This window comes from Beta vulgaris, chromosome 5 (assembly GCF_026745355.1).
Source record: "Beta vulgaris subsp. vulgaris cultivar EL10 chromosome 5, EL10.2, whole genome shotgun sequence".
NCBI classification, from domain to species: Eukaryota; Viridiplantae; Streptophyta; class Magnoliopsida; order Caryophyllales; family Amaranthaceae; genus Beta; species Beta vulgaris.
The window spans coordinates 6,996,765-7,018,776 of NC_079206.1; the positions used below are offsets into that span (position 1 = coordinate 6,996,765).

Consider the following 22,012-nt stretch of genomic DNA (forward strand, 5'->3'; position numbering starts at 1 on the left):
ATACCTTAGAGATGAAACTGACAAAGCCATGACTGTCTACTGTCAAGTAGTAGCTTGAAAGGAACCACATCATATTTCATATACTTGGAGCAAGTTTAAAGTGATCATGATTTAATTTGTTACTATCTTTTAAAAAGTAGTTGTGAAGTTGTTGAAGTTCCATTATCTTGGCTATCTCTGATATGTGTAAAACTAACTTAAATTGATTAGTTGTAGAAAGTGTAATATGAAGGAAAAAACAAATCTAATCTAAAGCCATAAAAAAGTACTCCCTCCATCCTAAGATATAGTTCTTGTTTTTTTTAACACGATCTCCAGCATGTGTCTTTGACCATCAATAGATTGAGTTACTTATTAATAAAAAAATTGACATTATGACACTACACATTGAGATAAATCCAACAAAATCCAACATGAGTATGCTTTTTAAGTATATATTAATGATTATATGTGGTCAAAGGTTTTAAAGTTTGATCATGAAAAAAAAAATATTATGAGAGGAAGGGAGTAATAAATAGCAAAACTGGGTAGACTAAAACGATCTCATTGCAATACTTTAATTATAACAATTGGCTTTGAATAAATCTATTATAGGAGTATTATTGAAGCTCGAGTTTTACATTGTGACAGACAAAAGGGATCTTTTACTTTACCATAACAGTTCTCAAATTTAGAACTAGTATGGGGTTGATTCAATTATGGAATCATAAATAATCATCGGTTCAATTAGGACAATCAATACATGAAAATGGAATACCAAATTAGCCCGTTCTACCATGAGTACCTCCATATTTCGCTGAGTAAGATTCAACAACGAATGGATTTGAATTTGTGGTTAAAAAACTTCCCTTTCTTGACCTTAATTCCCCTAAAACTTCACAAATTATGATCCTAATTGAACCTGACAGATTCAAATTCTACTGGTATCAGAGAATTACATAGCTTAGGATTTATTGAGGGGTAACTTATCATATCGTCTAGAGACAATTTATAAATCACAAGCCTAACTTAATTACTAAAGGCAGCAAAATGAAAGATAGAAATGTTCCAGAAACCGCAAAATTAGACCCTTTTTTATGAGAAATGCCAGAAATAAAATGATCATCCTTCAACAGTAATATAAGAATCTACATGGGGAATAAAATGAGACATAACCCAAAGAGTACTGCATTGGAGGGTTTCCAGGTGAGCTCACTACTCTTCTAGTTCTTGTTGGTTGATCCGTTTACAGCAATTTATGCAATCCTGCTTACACTGATGTCCATCTTATATGCCTAAACATGATGCAAAAAATTAAGCTACCAAGAAACATGTAACATAAGAAAATTACATATTCGACAATACTTTAATTACCAACACTATCTACAAGAGAGGTATGATGAGATCTTTCGCTATACAATGCCAAAGTATTGGCACCAAATGCACCCAGCAGAACAAGTTATTACATCGATAGCAACCTACCGGCTTTCTAAACATAGAAACACAGTCCAACAGAAGTCGACAGCAGCACCATGCTTCTCAATGTGACTATTCCAGGTTCAACATAAAGTATAAGGCAACTCCGTAACCGAAATCAATTTCTGGTGTGTTGGCATCTATAAAGAAACAAGTCTTTCTCCAGCTTCATTGCATTCTCGTCTCTTCAACTTGTCGGTCTCCAACAAAACAAGTTAACATCATCTCCAAATTAAGTATATAATTTTCATCATTTTTCCTCGAATTCAACGTCTATAATGTCAGGGTTAGATTTTGACCATGTATTTTTCTTTTCACCTTTCGAGAAGAAATCACCTTGTGGCTGCCAGACGATGTTGCCACAACCTTGACAGCGGACTATACTGCTCTTGACACCTATAAACTCTCTTTTGCATGCTGGGCAAGCACCCTGTCAAAGATTCGATTCAGAAAACACAAAAAATTAAGTGCATGAACAGAGCTGCAAATAAGCGAAGCTAAATCGCATTTTAGTTCATTCAAGCTACGTTTGATAAGAATTGTCAAGCATGGCTTGAGTATGAAGCTTTTAGATTTCTTGTTCAAGCTAGCTCGCTACAATCTGGCTTGTTCAAGCTTAGCATTTCTCGTTTGCATTAGAGCTCAAGCTCAATTTTGAGTGAGTTTGATCTAAAAAAAAAAGAGACTTGTAATAGATTTATATAAAGGAGAATATTTTGAAGATGTTACCGATGAATTATCTCAATCCAAGATTTAGCTTATCTTCCCATTGAACAAAAGTTAAGGCACTTTATGTAAAGGGGATTATGACTGCATCTGACGAAATAAGTAGTATTTTAAGAAATTCTGGATTCCTCTATCTATACAACTTTATAGATCCTAAACCAAAACCTCTAATCAAACGCATACCAAGGCTCTGGTTATACATGAGAAAGAAGAGAAAGATATGCAATTTAAGGAGATAAAGAGAGGGAGGTCATACAACAGTAAACAGAAAAGCATTTTTCAACTTTCTTATTATTTTTTAAGCAGTCACTGCACCCTTTCCATTTACCACTTCATTCAAGCTAAACAGATCGGGAAGCACTTAATTGAAATACTTGGATCCTAGTACCCCCAAATATGCCTGGACAACTATTAAATTCTACCTCCAGTGCATAATAAAACCATGCTCTTCACAGACATACTAATTGGAATTCAAGAACATGTACAGACCTAGCCAGCCATAAGAATTAGAAAGTTAAAATCATAAATTTATAATGCTAGATCATTGTCAAGATAACGTATCTGTACTAGCAGTTGAAAGCTCAAGAAGCAAGGTACAGCTTACATTAGCACTTAAAAAGAACAAACTTGAATACTCGATAATGTAATTTTTTTGAAAATCAAATAAGTCAAGCAGATTCATTTTATACCTTCACGGTCATCTTATTAGCAGCAGCAGTGAGAAGAAGAGGGCCAGCAATTGGCAACACCCAAGTGGCAATTATCAAACACCGAAACAGCCATCCGGACAAAGCAAACCATAAGAAGAAGATTGTCTGAAATAGAAATGGCAATATAAAGTTAGTATGACCATAAACTAGATCATTGACCAACAACTGAACCATGGACATAAAAGTTCTAGGAGAGTAACAAAAAAAACCACCCTATAGTGAAGGTGTTATTTTAAAAGTCAACCTGTATAAATATTTAATTATCTCTAACCTTAAATTTATAGTCTAATAGCAACCTCATGTGTATTTTCTGTTAAATTAATCTTAAATCTGTATTCTAATAACAACCACATTCGCATGTACAATATTCAGTTAAATTAACATTAAATTGGTATTCTAGCAACAACATATCCGCATGTACATTTTCTGTTAAATTTCTATACTTAACAGTGGTTGTTTGAATATAGACTCCAAACAAGAGGGTGTTTTCCGTATAAATATTCCATTTAGGCAAGGTGCTTTCCCTAAAGAATGAGTAGGACTGACGGTCTATGATGTATCAGTATCATTTAGGTGCAGTTTTATATCATCTAGATTGGGATCTATTTAGTATAACACTCTCAATTACTGGGTCTTTTTAAGCTTCTTTAAGATGCCTTGATCAATGAAAAGAATAGAACTAAAGATGATTACTCATACAGCAATGGGCCATTAAACAGATTCTTCATGGAACATGGTATCACATAACAATAAGAGGGGGGGGGGGGTGTTTTAAGCATATATGGAATCAGGTATGAGTTTGGAATCAATCAAACCAATATATAATATTTCGTTCACAATATTCTAAAATTATTACCTAAGGGTCCCACTCTTCAAAACCCCCAAGATGTGGGGTTCTCATGCCTTGGGAAGGTTTTGGATGAAAATAAGAGAAAGGAAATTTTTTTAATGATATTCCAAAATCCAAACGGAAGTAGTATATTATTCGAAATAATCATTCATTCACCAAATAACCCTAGGTTTGGTCATATTATTAAGACAATACTCAAACTATTACAATGCAGCAAAACCCCCATTATTGTGAATGTTTCGTGTCGGTGCGATCCCTCGCGTTCATCTGTTACAAGCCATTACGCAACTGCATCGGTGAACTTTTTTCTTTCCATACTTATGCCAGAGTTAAACCAAACATCCCCCAAAGGAGGCATGAAACAACAAAATTGTAACTTGTAAGGCAAGACCACAAGAGTGACATTAAAGTCAGAACACAGACTTCCAAGGAACAATGCATACATTAGAAGCCTTCTCCTCCAGGGATGATACATTAGAACTACAAATTCTTGACAATGGTCACTAAGTCTGAAAGCATATACCATTACCTACTTCAAAATGTGTAATGAACCAACATAAGGATGTACTGTAGGTATTGCGTTATTGGTCTATTAGGAATTTAGGATTACTTGAGGAAGAAGGAATAGAGTGAGTTGGAGGAGAGAGATAAGGGGGAAGAAAATGCTATAAAAAAGAATACTAGACGGAGAGGAAGACAACCTGAAGACTAAGTTATCATTATAAAAATGGTCTAGCTTACCATAGGAATGAGTGAAACCACTCAAAATCTTGATAACTATCGTTGACATATGTAATTTTCCAGTTTAACAATCACAAGTTTGATAACTATATTTAACACTTCCTGCGTTCCTAAGCAAGTGTTATATTAAGTAAATTAACACTATTCATCAAGTAACTTTGACTCTATTTTCTCGCTATTATATAAAGAAAATAATAGTCAAGTGGAATCTTATTAGATTCGTCTCAATGTATACTTTCAAATATCAACTTTCTATAATTTCCACTTGTGCGCAATTAAAGGCATTAATGATCAAAGAAGCACATTGGTCTACGTGAAAAGTGAATGTAACACTCATTTAGGAACGGATGAAATATATGCAAGTTTCATGTTTAACAATCACAAGCGTAATTTTTTTTTCTCATGATCTAAACTGCTAAAATTAGGTCATCATATGATCATGTACAAATGTAAAACTATTCAAGGAAGCTTGATGGCCACCATAACTAAGTTATAGAAACTAGCGAGTGCAACAAACCCAGCTGAGGGTAGACCTCTAATAGTGCTCACCTATGCTACGTGTGGCAAGAGGAATCAAATGGGTGAGAATGCTGAGCATAACAGAATGCAGTTATAATAATTAGTAAGGTGGCAGCTAGCATTTCAGTAAAGAGAATATGGAGAGTAGGGCCCTTTGCCTATAAAAGGGTAGTATGTCGAGAGAGAAAGTTGCATCCAAAAAATTGTGAAAGAATTACTTCAGTGGGACAGTTCTTGGCCTCTCGAATGCCTTGAAGTTTGTATTTGCCTTCAGCTTTTATCAATCAAAAGTAGCCTTTTCTTAGTTTAACTTTGAGCTTGATCTTGATTTCTTTGAAATTGAATCCATCAGTAGATTGCTTGTGTGAGTTGAGGAAGCCCAATTCATTACAGCGAGACGACTCGGTAAAGCCGAAGAATGAACGTTATATTCTATATTTCTTTGCAGCACAAAATGGAAGCACATTTCCTCCATGAACAATTACAGGAGATTGACGATTTATTGAATTTACTTGCCCAGTGGATGAAGGTCAATATGACAGTGATCAGCACAAGTTGCTTCAAACTCATTACGAGATTAGGAGCAGTGTACTCTCGTGTGAGTGGCAACCACCAACACAGTGGAACTGACTTTAAATAAATGAGACAGGTTCCACACCATCCAACCAAAAAAAACTCACATAAACTGTGAATATACATCTTCTTATCTCTCCAAACCACAAACCTAAAGCCAAAGTTACGAAAGAAAGTGAGATGGGGGATAGGGACAGAGTCTGACTTTGACTAACTCAACGCCCATTCCCACAACTTGGTTAACTCAATTACACAATCGTTCTGTTGGCCTCTCAGCCTAGCCCAATTTTTTCTCACTCCATCCAACCTTTCAGAAAAAGTTTATCCCATATTCCTCCAACCCAAAAACTTACTGTCGCAACCCAAAACCCAATATCCTCCATGTCAAGTGGATCCACTCCTCTTCCAAAGGCAAAGCCATTAGAGGGCATACCAGCAATCATGGTAGCAGCAGCAATCCACACTATTGTATGAAGTAGTTTGGGAAGGGGAATGCTCACCATCGTTGCCAATGCCTAGAAGATGAAGCTGATTACTTTGGACTCTGAGGATAAGGTGAAAGTTTGGGTGTTTAGTAATATAATGGTCTGACTTAAATACCTAAGGGGAGGGGTACTATAGGTATTGCATTACAAGTCCATTAATAATAGCTTGAGTAGTATGATTGTTAGATTGAGGACAGAAAAAGAGCGAGAGAAAGGAATCAGAAATGCTACAAAGAGGATTGTAGAGGGAGGGAGGCATCTAGAAAATCAATGTCATTATAGGTTTTTAAAGCTTACTTTGAGAGTGACTTGATAACTTGAGAATTATCTTTATTAACTAAAACCCAGTACGATATTCAATCCAATGTTTTGAATATCGGCTTTGTGATACATCTCATAATTTTCACATACTTGATACCGCTAAGGATATTGATAATTGGATTTACGAATACCCATGAAATTATCTGAAATTCAAGTCTTTTGAAGAAACGTAAACCCTTTTTTAAATCTACACCTATCTTTTGATTTCCAGCTTCTGACCTACCCTATAAAATTAATTTAAGTCAACGAATTCTGATAGCATAAAAAATTGCTCCTATGAACTGTTCTAGCATATATACCAAGCACAAAAATGTGACAATATTCACAACCAAACTAGAAAATTTGGATCGGTTTAAAAAGTAAATAAAAAAAATTGGATATCACATATCTGAAAGTTTTTGGATTGGATAATATCAAATATTGCTAGTTTTGGATATTGAGTATCCAATTTAAAATCAAATTTCAGATCAGATATTCGCTCTTTGCTAGACCCTAAATGGTAGGGTAAACACTCAAAAGAAGTACTCCACTATCCAAAAGAATATCAGCATGAGATCTCTGTTTAAGGGAGAAATTAAGCTATTTAAAAGTGATACACTATAATTCCTCTCACTTTAATTTTGGAACGGCTGTGATATTAATTGAATTATAAGAAACTAATTCTAAGAAAAAGTAAGGGCATGGAAACTTAGACAAAAAAAAGATATGATTTCAGTTAGTGGAAATCAGTAAAAGGAAACCCCCCTTTAGGGAACAATAAGATCTTTTAAGGAGAAACAGGAGTACTTATCAAGCAATTCAATACATAAATCTCTCGTAACAAATGCTAAGACGTTCAAAAAAAATGATTGGAAAGGAGGATTGAAAGAGCAAAGCGCCATTTTGCTTTACACTTGATTCTCCTACACTAACAACTTCTATTCGCCTTAAATTGCTAACAACAAGTGAAAATGCTAAGGATTTGGTGCCAAATCAGTTCATCTAAGTCCAAGTCTTATTACTTGATGACCACGCTCACAACAAAAACAAATAGTCAACCCCTAAACAATTGACTACGAATGGTGGTAGCCCACTAAAACATTATGACATCAAGATTCAAGGGTGAAATTCAACGAAAGACACATCGAGAAAATGACCGCCAATCCGCCATCATAAAAAAAAGAAAGAAACAAACAAACAAAAACCCGAATCTAGGAAAAGTTAACACATAAGTTCAGATAATACTTACAGCAGAACTCCTTCCAAGCGGAGTATCAAAGAAATTATTGAACTGCTTTCTGTACTGCAAGAACAAGTCGATGTACAATGTTAAACATTATGACAACTTCCATGACCAAGAATGAAAATGTCTTGTAGAATTTCAGGATATGATAAAATTACATTATCAGATACTTCCAAATTCTTTTGCATTTATACTTGCATCAGAATAATGCTATCATACAATTTCCAAACATAGAATAGTAACTTATTATTTACAGGCAGCCATTATTACGTGTTCCAATAACTCAAGTCAAAAACCATATTTCAGTCTACAACTAACTCGAATGGCATGTATAAAACTCCCCCAATTTTGTAAATTGAATGTAGATATTGAAGTCCATATCAATGAATATCATCAAAATTCACATCAAAACACTCTACCTACTTCAATTTTTTAATTTTTTGTTTTGATAGTATCGCACTCTAACTACTTCTGTGGTCAAAGTCAAACACCACCCATTATAAGAATTTACAGTACTTTTATTTTACAAATTTTATAAATTCAAAACAATGATGAACAATAAAACACCTCAAATCTATTCATTTTCCAAAATGAACAACAAAAAATCTCAAATTCAATCAATTTCGAAAAAGAACAACACACCAAAAATTCAACCAATTTACGGAAACAACAATAAAGCACCTCAAATTCAACCAATTTGCAAAACGAACAACAAAACACATCAAATTCAATCAACTTCCAAAGCGAACAACAGAGCACCTCAAATTCGATCAATTTGGAAAAAAACAAAACAAAACAAAACATTTCAGTACAACCAATTTGCAAAAACAACATTAAAACACCTAAAAATCAATCAATTTGCAAAAACAACACTAAACACCTAAAAATCAATCAATTTGCAAAAAAAAACAAACAATAACACATCTCAAATTCATAATCTACAAAAAGAACAACAAAATACTTCAATTTCAATCTATTTGCCAAAGCAGTAACAAAGCACCTCATATTCAATCAATCTGCCAAAACAGCAACAAAACACCTCATATTCAATCAATTTGCAAAAACAACAAGAGAACACCTCAAATTCAATCAAATTTGTCCCAAACAGCAACAAAACACCTCGAATTCAACCAATTTACAAAAATAAACAACAAAAAACACAAGAAAAATAAAGCAAGAGGTGTAAAAAAGCACGAACCCTAGACAAATTGCGTGAAAAATCAAGAGAGAAAGTATGCCATTTCTGAGAAACCTCATATTCAATCAATTTGCAAAAACAACAAGAGAGCACCTCAAATTCAATCAAATTTGTCACGAACAGCAACAAAACACCTCGAATTCAACCAATTTACAAAAATAAACAACAAAAAACACAAGAAAAACAAAACAAGAGGTGTAAAAAAGCACGAACCCTAGGCAAATTGCGTGAAAAATCAAGAGAGAAAGCCTGTCATTTCTGAGAAACCTCATATTCAATCAATTCGCAAAAACAACAAGAGAACACCTCAAATTCAATCAAATTTGTCCCAAACAGCAACAAAACACCTCAAATTCAATCAAATTGCAAAAGAACAAAAGGACACAATCAAAACAAAGCGAGAGGTGTAAAAAGCACGAACCCTAGGCAAATTGCGCGAAAAATCAAGAGAGAAAGTCTGCCATTTCTGAGAAACCTCATATTCACGGTCGAGTTCACGAGCACGAATAGAGACAGCTTGAGTAGCAGAAGAGAAGCGTCTAGAAACAGAATACTGACGGTCGAAGCGTTCAGCGGCCTTCTTAGCGTCGAAAACAAGCTGTTCGAAGCCATCATTTGCTGACCTCCATGCGTCTTTCCAAGCATCACCTGATAAAACGCGTTGTTTCAAAGACTCGAAGTCTCCGCGCTGAAACGCTACTACTCGAAGAGGAAGACGATGTGGAGGAGAGAGAAAAGAAGGAGATTGTTGATTCAGATTGACTTTCAGTTTTAGTTTTCCATGGAAGGAATTAGGAGGAAGAAAGGAAACCGCCATTGATGTAGTGAGAGAACTTTCAGATACTCTCTCTCTTTCTCTCACTTAAGCTTGTGTTAAATTCGTGCTGGTGATGGTGTTGCATCCACAACTATGATGCAGAGCCTCTAGTGCTAACTTGCTAAGCCCTTACTTAGCCCCTTCCCGAAAATGTCGTGGCCTAGTAGTTAAGATTGAGACATTGAAGTAGTCCTAAGTTCAAATTCTTCTTTCCTTTCTTTATATTGTACTACATTCGTAGTTCACATGGGTAAAAAAAACTTGCTAATCCCTTAGCTCAGCACATGTTATTCACGTGAACTCAATTTTGTTTGTTTTTCTTATACTAGCTTTTTATGCACGCGATGCGTGCGATGATATTTTTAGGCCTAATTATTACTAAGTACTAAAAAAAGGGAAAATGCAAGTTAGTATTTAAGTTCACCTCCATTTTGTGAATAAGATTTTTTGAAATACAATCAAATAGTATTTAAAAACACTTTAATAAATAAGTATAAGTAATGAAGTTGCATTTGTAACTACTTTTTTGTTGACATTAACTAATTTTCTTGAAAATTCACGCACACTCATCAGCCCAGTCAACTTCAAATATGTAATCAATGGTGTGGAACTGATTAATCTCCATGGTGTTACTTGGTGGATGTAAAAACCATGAGTATTCTTTGAAACCGAAAACTTTCATAACTTTGTTCAAAACTGCTGCTCTTCCATTAGGCTGCAATTAATAGAGATATTAGTTTTTAGTTGTAAAACGATACGTAAAAAAAGTTTGGAATACTTGACAAACCTGTTGAAGTAGTGATTTGATTTCAGTCGGAGTACACCGCAACATGTGTTGAGTTAGGTCATTCATCAATTTTTCTCCCATTCTGCCACTCTTGTCAGAAATAATGATTCGAAGCATTAATCTGTCAACGGGAAAACACAATTAATAAACATTTGTGAATATTTGTAATAAATGTAGATTAATGTTATAAAGTTTATACCTTGGAATAGTTGCAGCATTTGTTAGATTGCAGTGTACACATTTATAGGTCGTTTGGGTGATGACAATTTTTCTTAGACAACGATTACATGCTTCGTAAATAATCTCATCAGGTTGTGACTCAATACGCCTCACATGAGAGACTAATCGACAATAATGAACCTATCATAGAAAACAACAAATATTCGTTATTTTGTTTTGTATTGATAATTCCACTAATAAACAAATTGAAAAGGTTTATAGTTATTTACACTCTTTAATGTTATTCATACCGTGGTAATTTTTCAGATGAAGCCCACATGCGACAACAATTGAATGTTGTTTCCCATAATCAAATGGTCCATCTCCGAAGACATGAACACAATCATTCCAAAAATAATCATTCCAAATTCAGTTTTTTCTTGGGTCGATTTTATCTCAAAGAAAGGTAATTCGCAAATTAATGTAATTTTTGTTTTAATCCGAAAAGTATAAATCAATCTTTCCAAAATTTAATCCGAAAAGTATAAATCTTTTTCATTTTTTTCCCTTGCCTAACATCTAAATTATGATTTCACAAACTTATATAAAAAATTATCATCAGAGATGAAATTTGAAATTTTCTGTCAGAGTTTGATATTGGATTTTTTTTGAAATAACAAAAATCGTTACTTTTATCTTGTTTTCTGATTTAACATGAAAATGAATTAAAGTTAAATTGTATAAAAGCCCTTTTTTCCATTTCAAAATTTTACAGTTGTCTTGTTGCTTAATTTCGCTGTTTGTTTTTGCAAAATAATCTATTTTTTTTTTCTAAAAATGGTTTTAGCAAATTAATGTAATTTTTTATCGGAAATTGATTTTTGCAAAAGTGATTTTTTTTATCCAAAAAAAAAAACTAAATTTGTTACTTTTATCTTGTTCTCTCATTTCATGTGAAAATAAAGAGTTAAATTTAATCCATTTAGTTATGATCTACTCAATGGTTAATGTTCATAAATGTAAAAACTATTATCTCCCTTATTTCTGTTAGTCGACTACATAACAATTGCTATTGTTTTTTCAACTAATTTGAAATAAATTGCAAGATTCAAAGAATTGTGTACCTTTTTGGAAGTTTGCAAATCGTCGATGGACAAATGTGTGATATCCCGTCGAAATTTTATGTTTTTTTTTTTTTACAGATTGTTATGCATATCGTGTATAGGTAAAGAATGACTTGTAAGTGAATTTTGTGAGTTTTTGAGAACAATTGTAAGTGAATTTTGTGAATGTTTTTTTATGTATTGACACCCTACTATAAGTGATTTGTGAGTTAATTTTGTGAGTTTTTGAGAACAATGGTTTGTAAGTTAATTTTTAGTTTTTTTTTTTTGTAAAGTTTAGTGATTTGTGTGATTTGTGTGATTTCTTCAACGTGATTTTCTCAATTCGTTTCCTGATATAAGTGATTTGTGAGTGATATAAGTGATTTGCGTAATATTTGTAAAGTTTCCTGATAATATTTGTGAGTGAGTGATTTTCTCAATGTCGAATTTTTCGTGGCTTTGTTTGATGTAATAGAGATTTGTAATTTGGAAAAGGAAGGGGGGCATAATAGTCAGTTCAAAAAAGGACACCACACACTCCCCCTTCCCTTATGTAATAGAGATAAAAAAATATTTTTATCGTTACCATATGTAATGGACTATTTTGATAAATACAAAATTCATTGATGACAAAACTAGGGGTTGTATGGAAAAAACTAGTCCTAATTAATATTGCATGACATTATTAGAGTATTGTTAGTCGTTGCCCTTTGTTGTGAACATAAGAAAAGAGAATATAAAAATAATGTAGTTTATTAAAAGAAAGAAAGAAAACAAATCATTATGTTAAGTTCGTCGTGAAGAATTAATAGAAAGGAGGGCAAAGCATAGTTGTGGTCTTGTGGCGAGTAAAAAAAAAATAGTAAAGTACCAGAAATAGTAATAATAAGGATATGATGACCACAAATTGATGGGCAACCAATCAACCATTGTAGTAAGAAAATATTAATTCTTAAGTGAGTAGAGAATTAGAGCATAAGTGAGATGAAAAAGAAGAAAAAAAAATTGATGACCTTAACTAAAAGGGCAACCATTGGAGACTTGGAGTATAGCCATTTTGCTAGATTTTTTTTAAAAATTCTCCATATATTTTTTTTTCTTTGATGATTTGCTTATTTATGGTCATTGTTAAGAAAAAGTAAATGAGAAAAGATTGTGATATGACTTTATAGAGCGAGAAGTGGATGATCTTCATTTTAAGATCACTATAAAAATTAAAAAGGTGTTCTTACCTATCTAATATATAATTACACTTTCACTTTTGACATTATTCACAAAATTTTTCTTTGACTATCATTTGTGATTTATGGTTAAGAGAAAATATAGTCATGTGGGGTCTTGTTTGGTTCGTCTCGATACGTACTTTTAGAATATCGTCTATTTATATTTTTTACAAATACAAAGTTAGAGATATAAAGACTCAAAGTAATACATCGGCATGCGTAATGAATGTAAGTGTAACTATTAAAAAGGAACGGAGGTAGTAAAAACATTGAAAATAGCAAATGGATTAGGACACATTTTAACTCCATTATTTATCAAAATTCGGTACACCCACCAATGTCTTGAGTTTGATTATAGTCAAATTAAGGATGAAACACAAGCCAACAAATCTCCAAAAGACCATGTATAGGTGAATAGTTGTAGTAATACCAATGCTAATGTGCAGAGTTTAAATGTGTAAATAGACGTGATATATATGTAACTAAGCGTATAAATTTGTTTGAATTTAAATAGAATAGTGTTATGTTATAATTAGATTGACATGTCAGTTTTCCGAAATTATAAGTGGAGACATATTTAAGGGGTCAATTTGACGCACTCACGCACAACTGCACAAGACACCTTCTCTAGTTGAATCAGAAAATAACCTTAAAAGATTATTTACAACCATTCAAAATACAAATAAATTTTGAATCTCTATCAATTTATTATTATTGCGTCTAGTACGGGATACATCCCAAATTTATTATAAGCGCAATGATTGTCATAAAAAATGTTGTTGATTATATATAATTGCAAATCAATATGTACTCGTCACATTTTCTCTCCTACCTTCTACTATATGTCCATATCCACCATATTAATTTCTCTCCTACTTTCTACTATTCTCTCATATCAATATATTTGGTCATAAATGATACTTTCTCAATGCTTCAGCCTCATCTCGATGCCGCCATATTATTTATTGTGAATTAATTTTTATGTTAGATATGATGAGAAAATCTTCTCTTAAAAGTTATAGGAAAACCATTGTTTGGGAAACAAATAACTTTGCAAGAGAATTAAAATAAAGTCGTGGGAATTTTTTTTGTCCGTTCATAAAAATCTATTTACATATTTCTTGAGAGTCTTCGATATAGTAATAGTTTTTTTAAGGTTTAAGAGTTTCGATAGAAGAACTTGAACTTCCACAGTTCCACTTAATGTGGAACACCATGTAAGATATGATGTTTTATCCATGAATAAATGATATTTTTCACTCGTCGAAAAAGATAAAATTTGTACAATTGAACGTCCAAGATTGGACATATGTGATATGTGCCACTTGAGACGGATGATTTTGCTTTACTTGGTGCCACGCTTCGGTGTTTGCTCATCTTTTGATCTAATTCTTCGTGACAAACTATATTAAAAAACTACATGAAAAACAAACTTAATATAAACAACTCGTTTGCCACCTCTACTAGTATTGTAGTAGTCATGTCAAAGCTCAAGACACTATCAATATTATCAGGATTGAGATCCCAATTTGGATCATAAGGGTTGGTAGACTCAAATTGGCAAAATATAGGACTGTAAAATCCTACAATATAGGAAAAATTAGTGAAAATTATACTATAAGCCTATAATATAGTTAAAATACTCGTGTTAGAACTTTACATACATTAATAATAGCGTTTTTCATTCCGAAATGATGATTACACTTCAATATTCTAAGATTGAAATAACACGTGACCAAAATATAATAGGATAAAGATAATATTTAGAATTATATTGTTAAAATTTTATGATAGAATCAATCGTAGAATTGTAGGATTTAGAATCGTATTATGATCATACGAAGTGATTTTTGGTAGTTGGGTTGGATCGAAAGATCCTATTATATTAAGATTTTATATAAGATCGGGATCGAAAAGGTCTAATCGTAAGATTTGGATCGCGAGCAATGGGCAGTACTTTCAACCACATAACTTCGAGTACTATAGTATTTCTTTTCCTTATACTTCAGCTTCTGGAATCAGCTCGAAATCATCTGAACGACTCACTAAACAATTCAATGAAAATGCAAAAATAAATTGACAAAGTAGACACAAACTTAACATATCAGTCACTTCTCCATTGGATCACAATTCTATTTGATACATGTAACATGGTCATATGGGTTAAATGGGTCATGATTTATGAACTCATACACTTAAACAGCAGACTTGACAGTTACTTAACTTTCTTTTTATGCTCCTGCAGGCTGCAGTGTAAAGAGTTGAACGAGACTAGCAGTTCTAAATATGTACACAAATCAAAGGGCAGTCAATTGACCTGCATGGCCCAAAGATTTCCAGGATGACTCTAATCGCATAAGGTGTAGTTTCTCAACGAAGGGTTCCAAAAGAGCTGCCTCTTCCTCTGGTGCAAAGGCCATACAAATACTCAGCTCTTGGACCGCTTCTCCGTATTGCCTGTCGAATGAAGTAAGATATTATTAATTCTGCTGATTAAGCAGCCAATTTAGATAAAAATTCAATAGATGGAAAATATATATACCTATTATAGTACAACATCATTCCATGGTCTCTCCTTAGAGACCAATTATGAGGTTGTAAAATTAATAGCCTTTCTGATGCCATAATTGCCAACCTACACGCCCAGAAGGTTAGAGTTAGTGAAGGGGAAAACGATGGGATCATCGAGTTATTCGAAAACAATAATAAGAGAAAAGGTAAAACAAAGAGCAATTCTGCACAAGGTAAAACTGCTGATCAATCAGATCAATAAGAATCATAACAAAAATCATTCCTTTATGTATTCAAGGATAGGCATCAATGCAGGCGATTTCCACAATTAAGAACTTATGGATCCTTCACTACGATTAGAAACTAGGATATTTGTCGAGGTGCCTTAAACATGACGCTTTTGAATGACCTGGCACAGAGATATATCTGCTCTTGGCATTATTTTAGGTTCCAATAGCCTGACTAAAGAAATCTCATGCAACTTCAGGCACACATGAAGAGTTTTAGAGGGCAGGTCATCAATATAAATTTGCCAATATATAGTGGGAGTGGCTGACTACAGCTAGCAATAATAACAAGGCTAACTAATAAATGGGAATAGCGAATCCATTCATACACGGGATTCACGTTTATAATCATAAAATACCATCTGCAAAGGAGTTCGGGAACATATTAACTCTCTTAACATATCATGATATACTAAGTTACTAACAGACTTCTGCAGAAAAATGATCAAACTCTCGTGACCAAAAGTTTCTGCATGCATTAGATTTAGAAGTACTGCATATATATGCTTATTTTGGGAAACAGAAAGGCTGCACATTCAAGTTCACACAAAGGAGCCACTACATCAGCCAATTTATTCAATGGAACTTACAAGGAGTCGAGAACTACTAATATATAATATGCTTAGCTAGGCAGGTGGGGAGTCTTGAGGACAAAATCATCTTAAAACCTATCTGCTGAGAATTGACAGAAAATACAAAGAAATTTCGCTAAACAACACCAACAATCCGCTTGATGAATATAATAAGTATATAAGTTCGGGAATATCTTGATATCATATTACTGCATAGGGGTGAAAGTTCGGTGTGCGGTTTGGATTAGGGCCTAATCCAATCCGTTACGAATAAAATTTGGATTTCAATTTTTCAATCCGAATCCAAACCAATTAGGGTTTGAATCCGATCCAATCCAATCCGAAATTTCATACTCTAGATTGGATCCGATCCGAAAATCCGATTTTTTGAAAACTTTAATTTTTCGATGAAATAAATTAAGCACAACAGCAGCCTAGTAGATTTAGGAAATGAGGAATTAAGTGTAGTTAGTGTTTTAGGGGAAGGATTGAAGTGCTATGTGTATTGGACTATGGAGTACGTTTTTTTATAATAAAAAATCAATTAAGAACTTAAGCCCAATCCAGATACATAATACAAGGCATATTACTATTCGGTTATATTGGATTTTTGGATCCAATTACCCTCAATCCAATCCGATCCGAAAATCCAATTTTTCAAAAATTCTCAATCCGAATCCAATCCGAACACAGTTCGAATCCGATCCGAATTACTAATTTGGATTGGATTGGATTGGATTGGATTTTGGATTTTATCCAAATAACTTTCACCCCTATTACTGCACAATGCTGTATATTTTCAACAACTAGACTGCATACAGAGCAAGGTCTCACTACTACGTCATGTCACAAGTAGACTGGTAATGCTTATGTTGAACCACCTTCCAGAGATTGTAATAATATCATCCCTATGTAATATGTATCAATGAAAGCTTCAATTTGAGGATTTACTGGGCCATGAGGACTGAGATGACAAGGTTATAAGTCCATACTAGCCCATTATCACCAGCCACTAAATCATGCAGACAGCAGCACAATGCTAATTTGAACCTCCAATTTATGACATAAACAAGCACTGATCGCAATCAATTTTTCTTGACAAGGACACTACCACGTCTCAAGTACTGAATATGAGATGATGGGTATCGAGAATGCTAGGTTGTGAGAAACCATATAGAGACAATAAAAATAAAGATACATAGCATGAGGTTTTATCTACAAGATGCAATCAACTCCAAGTAACTTTCCTCTACACAGAGGTATATATCACTGGTCAGAAAAAACTGCATTAGCAGATGTCTATATAGGAACAAAAGCACCAATAAAAGATAAAAAACTAAAAGTCAAGTATGAAGTGGCCATAATGATGGTGATGGTGTCAAACAACATAATCCAGAGGTATCGTTCTAATTGAGCATGTTAATGACCTAATAAGTATCTCAAACTCAAGTGTATACGTGCAGTGAGGAAAAAGACCAAACAAGCCTGAGAGCCACATTTAATGATGCATATCCATTATCATCATACAAGCTTGTAATAGAGAATATCAAGCAATCAAGATAGTATGAACCTTAAATCTTGAGGACGCAACAATGGATGATTCGATCCATCCATTTTCTCAAACTTCTTGTCAGCATCATGAACAAGCCTTAATGCTGAAGTCAACATTAACCCATGACTTGATCTTGAAGCACGTTTCCAATGCAGCCTCTGCACCCAACAACATTGCTAAATCAAACATCATGCAAAACTGTATATCAAATAAGATATAATTTCTAAGAGTGGAGTGAGTAAGAAGTGTTGAAATTTGCCTATTTTGACAATGCAAATTGGAAACATTGAAATTGTCGCTTACAATCAAATTCGCCAAAGCAATCCCAATAATATCACGGTTAGTAACAACATCGAGACTTAAAAGTGAGTTGCTGTTTAGGTCCGAGGCCATTGATCTCGGATCTTCCACACACCTCCCATTAACTATGGCAAACAAACTATGCCCCGAAGTTACCTTGAAGAGCTCCTGTTCACAAATATGTTTCAAGAGAATTTGACTCATCGGCCTATGAATAACACACAGTATAGGAGTTAGGAGTATATGACACACAAAATGAACATACCTCCGGATTTTCTGTTTGGGGCCATATCAAAAAGTCCTCTCCAACCCGAGAACCCAACATCGTCAAACCAAGTCTCTGACAAACTTCTATGTATATAATGCTCAGCAATACAGCTGTTCACAAAGTAATCAAATCATAAGCATCAGTGAGAATCAACTAAGAAATCCTGCAATAAGAAGAAATCCTAAGACTCTAACAGTGAAGGAGGAAAGACATGGCATTTCAGGAGAATAAACAATATCATAAATCCATGACTGAAGACAAATATGATATGAAAAATAAATTTACCACTTCCATGTCCAGAACTCAGAACCTCATGCAAGTAAGAACACTTAGGCTCTACAGCTATTGATACCCTCTTGAAGCATCTAGATTCAAACAGGACAACATTTACAGCCTCTATAACTTCAACTAGATGGCAGCCTATGTCTCTTGTAACTAACTCGGCCTCCACTTCTCTAGTAATAGCATCCAACTCATTTAGCCACTCTGTTAAACTCTTTCCAGCAAGAGGTATAAGCTCCAAAGAATCCCCCTCATGAACATTGGCTGCTATTGGGACATCCTTCCTCTCATTCAGAATAGAACGAGCATCCATCTCTCTGTTAAAGGCCATAAAAGCTTCATCTTCAGCAGCAACATATAGAAGAGCCTGTAATGATGGACAACACAAAGCCACACATTTTATTTACTTCTTCTGCTAGTCATGAAAAAAATAGAAGCAAAAAATCAAAGAAAAACTAGAATTTCACGATTTCTAATTCAAGGGCAGAACATGAGATTATTGCTTTCAATTGGATAAGCTGATAAAACAACATGTGTTAAAAAGAATCCAGTTCAGTTAAGTAGATGCACAGAAATTACTTGGAGAGCATCCATGATATTAATTAAAATTACAGTCAGCTTCTCACCTCAAAGGATGAGCAGCAAGTGAGCCAGATTGCTCATCATTATTACCTTTGCAGGGGAGATGTCTTTGTCCTTTGACTGAAAAGAGATCTCCTCAGTAAACTTCTCCCTCGCAGCCATGAGAACCTGGAAATCACAACTGCAGTTAAAACTTGCACTCAAAGAGCTGAGATAAGGAGGTTTTATTACCAATGGAAATGCATGTTCACCATAAACGCCTGATTGCTGGAAGTTCAAGTAATCACGCAAATTATAAAACTAACGTTGTACACAATTATCTCAGCAGAAGCACAGCAGAAAAAAAAAATGCTTCATACAATCACCATCAGACTTATCAGCACCATGTTTCCTTTAAAGATATATAAGATCTTAAGACAGACACTGTTGCTGACTTAAGAGACTAATTAGGGTGATAATAAGACCAACATCCATTTAGCATCAGCTAATTAAGTAATCTAGTTAAAAAGTGAGTAAAATATTATCGAAGATAAAGCAGTAAACAGAGTAAAGTCAAGAACTCAAACTAATACACAAAACGAGGAGGCGGGGGAGTTAGTCAACTGCCTAACACGTAAATGCATAATAGAGATCAGCAAGTTTAGAAATCCACCATAAGTAAAGACACGCAAATGAACATTGGCAATATGACTGTATCACAACATGGAAGTTGGATTCCATAAAGTCAAACTGCCAAAGAAAGAATTACATACATCCTTATAAAAGTTAGGGCCATAAGAGTCTCTTGTCACTTGACCACTGATAAGTGGAGAAGCTGAAGCAGCTGCTATGGAAGTAGAATAATTGGTGCTAAACCTCCTCTTCCTTTGGTGCCGGATTGTTGCCACCATCGGTGACTTCAAGAATGATATCTTCATCCCAATTACATTTGAAAGGTAGCCAGCCTTATCATCAGAGCACCTAATCATAATTTTAAGTTTTAAAACAAGCATCCTAAACAGGTGCGTTAACATATCAACTCAAACGAGCTACCGTCAGTACAACCATAAAGACTTGAACTAGAATTATGCCACTCGTATCGTCACAGAAAAGAAGTATTTCCTATCTTTCTATAACATCTTTTCAACTGTCAATACGAAGTTCCTACATGCTATAATTAGTATCTTATCGAAGTTTTGAAAATTTACCAACTATTTCTCATGCAATGTAAAGCATAGTAGCAAAACCGAACTTCATATCATTATCTAATTCATTCATCCACCAAGTAGGACCTGATAGATAACCAACACAAGCAATAAAATGAACAAACACATAAGCTACCATACTCCCTCAAAATCCACAAATAAATTACTATGTCCATCTCAAACAATACGTTCCATTTGACTTTTTGAGTAAATTTGACTAATATCATGAAAAATCGTATTGATGTATGGTCGGAAATTATCATTATCATTACAATTTTGTAAATAATCTCATCTTTATCAATAAAGTGACAGAAATTCATAGTCAAAATTTACTTAAAAAGTCAAAGGTGAACCACTATATTATTTGATATAGAGAATAATAAACAATTAAACAAATTTTCCTGCAAACTATTTCTAATGATTTCCTCAGGTCATTTCTCAATAATCCTATTCCAAGACTATTATTCTACACTTTTTTTCTTCTGATACTCCACTTTCCACAAATTTATTTTTAGAAGGAAACGCATTAAAAGTGTGAATAATACCACTAACTTAAACTAATTTGACCTAAATCCAGACAAAGTGACTTGATCCACTTTTTAGGTGAATAATCCAAATCTAATTTATAATTTTTAAATAACTTTCCTGGAATTTTGAGCACACATAAGCATCAAATTGAACATAGTAACAGATACATCAGCAAATCCAAATTCCAAAGTAAACAGCAGAAAATCAAGTTAAATTAACCAAAAAAAGAACAAAAAAGTACTTGTAAACTAAAATGAACGAGAGATTTTCAAGTGATTACCTAAAATTCCAATCATCGGAACATTTCCTTGAAGAAATCGCCGCCATGGAAGTAGAAGCAGCAGTAGATGAGCATCTTCTGCTCATTTTTGGTAGAGTAAACAACGGCAACGAAGCAGACATCATCATAAATTATAGAAACTAACACAAAAAAAGATTCTCCAAATTTACAACGAAAATCAGTGTAAAAATCGAGTCAATTTTCAGTCATCAAATCATTGAAAAAAAAAACGAGAATCACGCGATTTCGGCGAACTTTCTGGAAAAAAATCCGAAGGAAGAGAGAGAATCAAACAAAATGTTACAATTTTCGTCACAAGAAGAAGAATGAGAAAATTCAGGAAAACAATCAGCAACAACAAACAAAGAGTAAGAAGAAGATGATGAAGAAAAAGGTGATAATGATGATGATATTGATAGAAACCTCAATTCCATTATACAAACAGAGTAAAAACACAATAATTTCTGAATTTGATTTCTTGTGATTTGAGTCAAAGAGAAAACATTCAAAATGAATTTGAAGAAGAAGAAGAGAGAGAAAGTGAGAAGATTAAGCTATGGCGTGTTTTTTGTTTTTTCTCTTTCTCTCTCCTAAAAAATGACACTGAAATGTTGTCTGAACTGATGAGGTATGTATCTATGTATGTATACTTGTAGTGCAAGAAGAGAGGAGAGAGAAAATGGGCGATTTTGTTGGGGAAGAAAGATGGTGAAATTATAAAGTTATTTTTGTTTATTGATTGTTTATATGAATATTATTATTATATATTGATAT

General features: G+C 33.7%; 2 protein-coding genes across 4 annotated transcripts; both read right to left on the bottom strand.

The window, feature by feature from the left end:
* Nucleotides 1-1,313: 1,313 nt before the first annotated feature.
* LOC104892467 (hypothetical protein) lies at nucleotides 1,314-9,730 on the bottom strand. Its single transcript, XM_010678414.3, has 4 exons — nucleotides 9,222-9,730; nucleotides 7,609-7,662; nucleotides 2,871-2,996; nucleotides 1,314-1,885 (listed from the first exon to the last, which is right to left on the bottom strand). The coding sequence occupies exons 1-4, from the start codon at nucleotides 9,615-9,617 to the stop codon at nucleotides 1,706-1,708; spliced, it is 756 nt and encodes a 251-aa protein (XP_010676716.1). The 5' UTR covers nucleotides 9,618-9,730; the 3' UTR covers nucleotides 1,314-1,705.
* A 5,258-nt stretch (nucleotides 9,731-14,988) lies between these two features.
* On the bottom strand, nucleotides 14,989-21,960 carry LOC104892468 (hypothetical protein). Of its 3 annotated transcripts, XM_010678415.4 has the most exons (9): nucleotides 21,239-21,960; nucleotides 19,999-20,206; nucleotides 19,337-19,414; nucleotides 18,668-19,031; nucleotides 18,380-18,492; nucleotides 18,118-18,282; nucleotides 17,833-17,972; nucleotides 15,435-15,527; nucleotides 14,989-15,349 (listed from the first exon to the last, which is right to left on the bottom strand). In XM_010678415.4, exons 1-9 carry the CDS (start codon nucleotides 21,364-21,366, stop codon nucleotides 15,190-15,192), a joined length of 1,449 nt encoding a protein of 482 aa, XP_010676717.1. In that variant the 5' UTR covers nucleotides 21,367-21,960; the 3' UTR covers nucleotides 14,989-15,189. The 3 variants fall into 3 exon arrangements, with proteins under 3 accessions (XP_010676717.1, XP_010676718.1, XP_048501022.1); XM_010678416.4 differs by lacking the exon at nucleotides 19,999-20,206 and having other exon boundaries at nucleotides 21,239-21,958; XM_048645065.1 differs by lacking the exons at nucleotides 19,999-20,206; nucleotides 21,239-21,960 and having other exon boundaries at nucleotides 19,291-19,420.
* Between the last annotated feature and the right edge of the window lie 52 nt (nucleotides 21,961-22,012).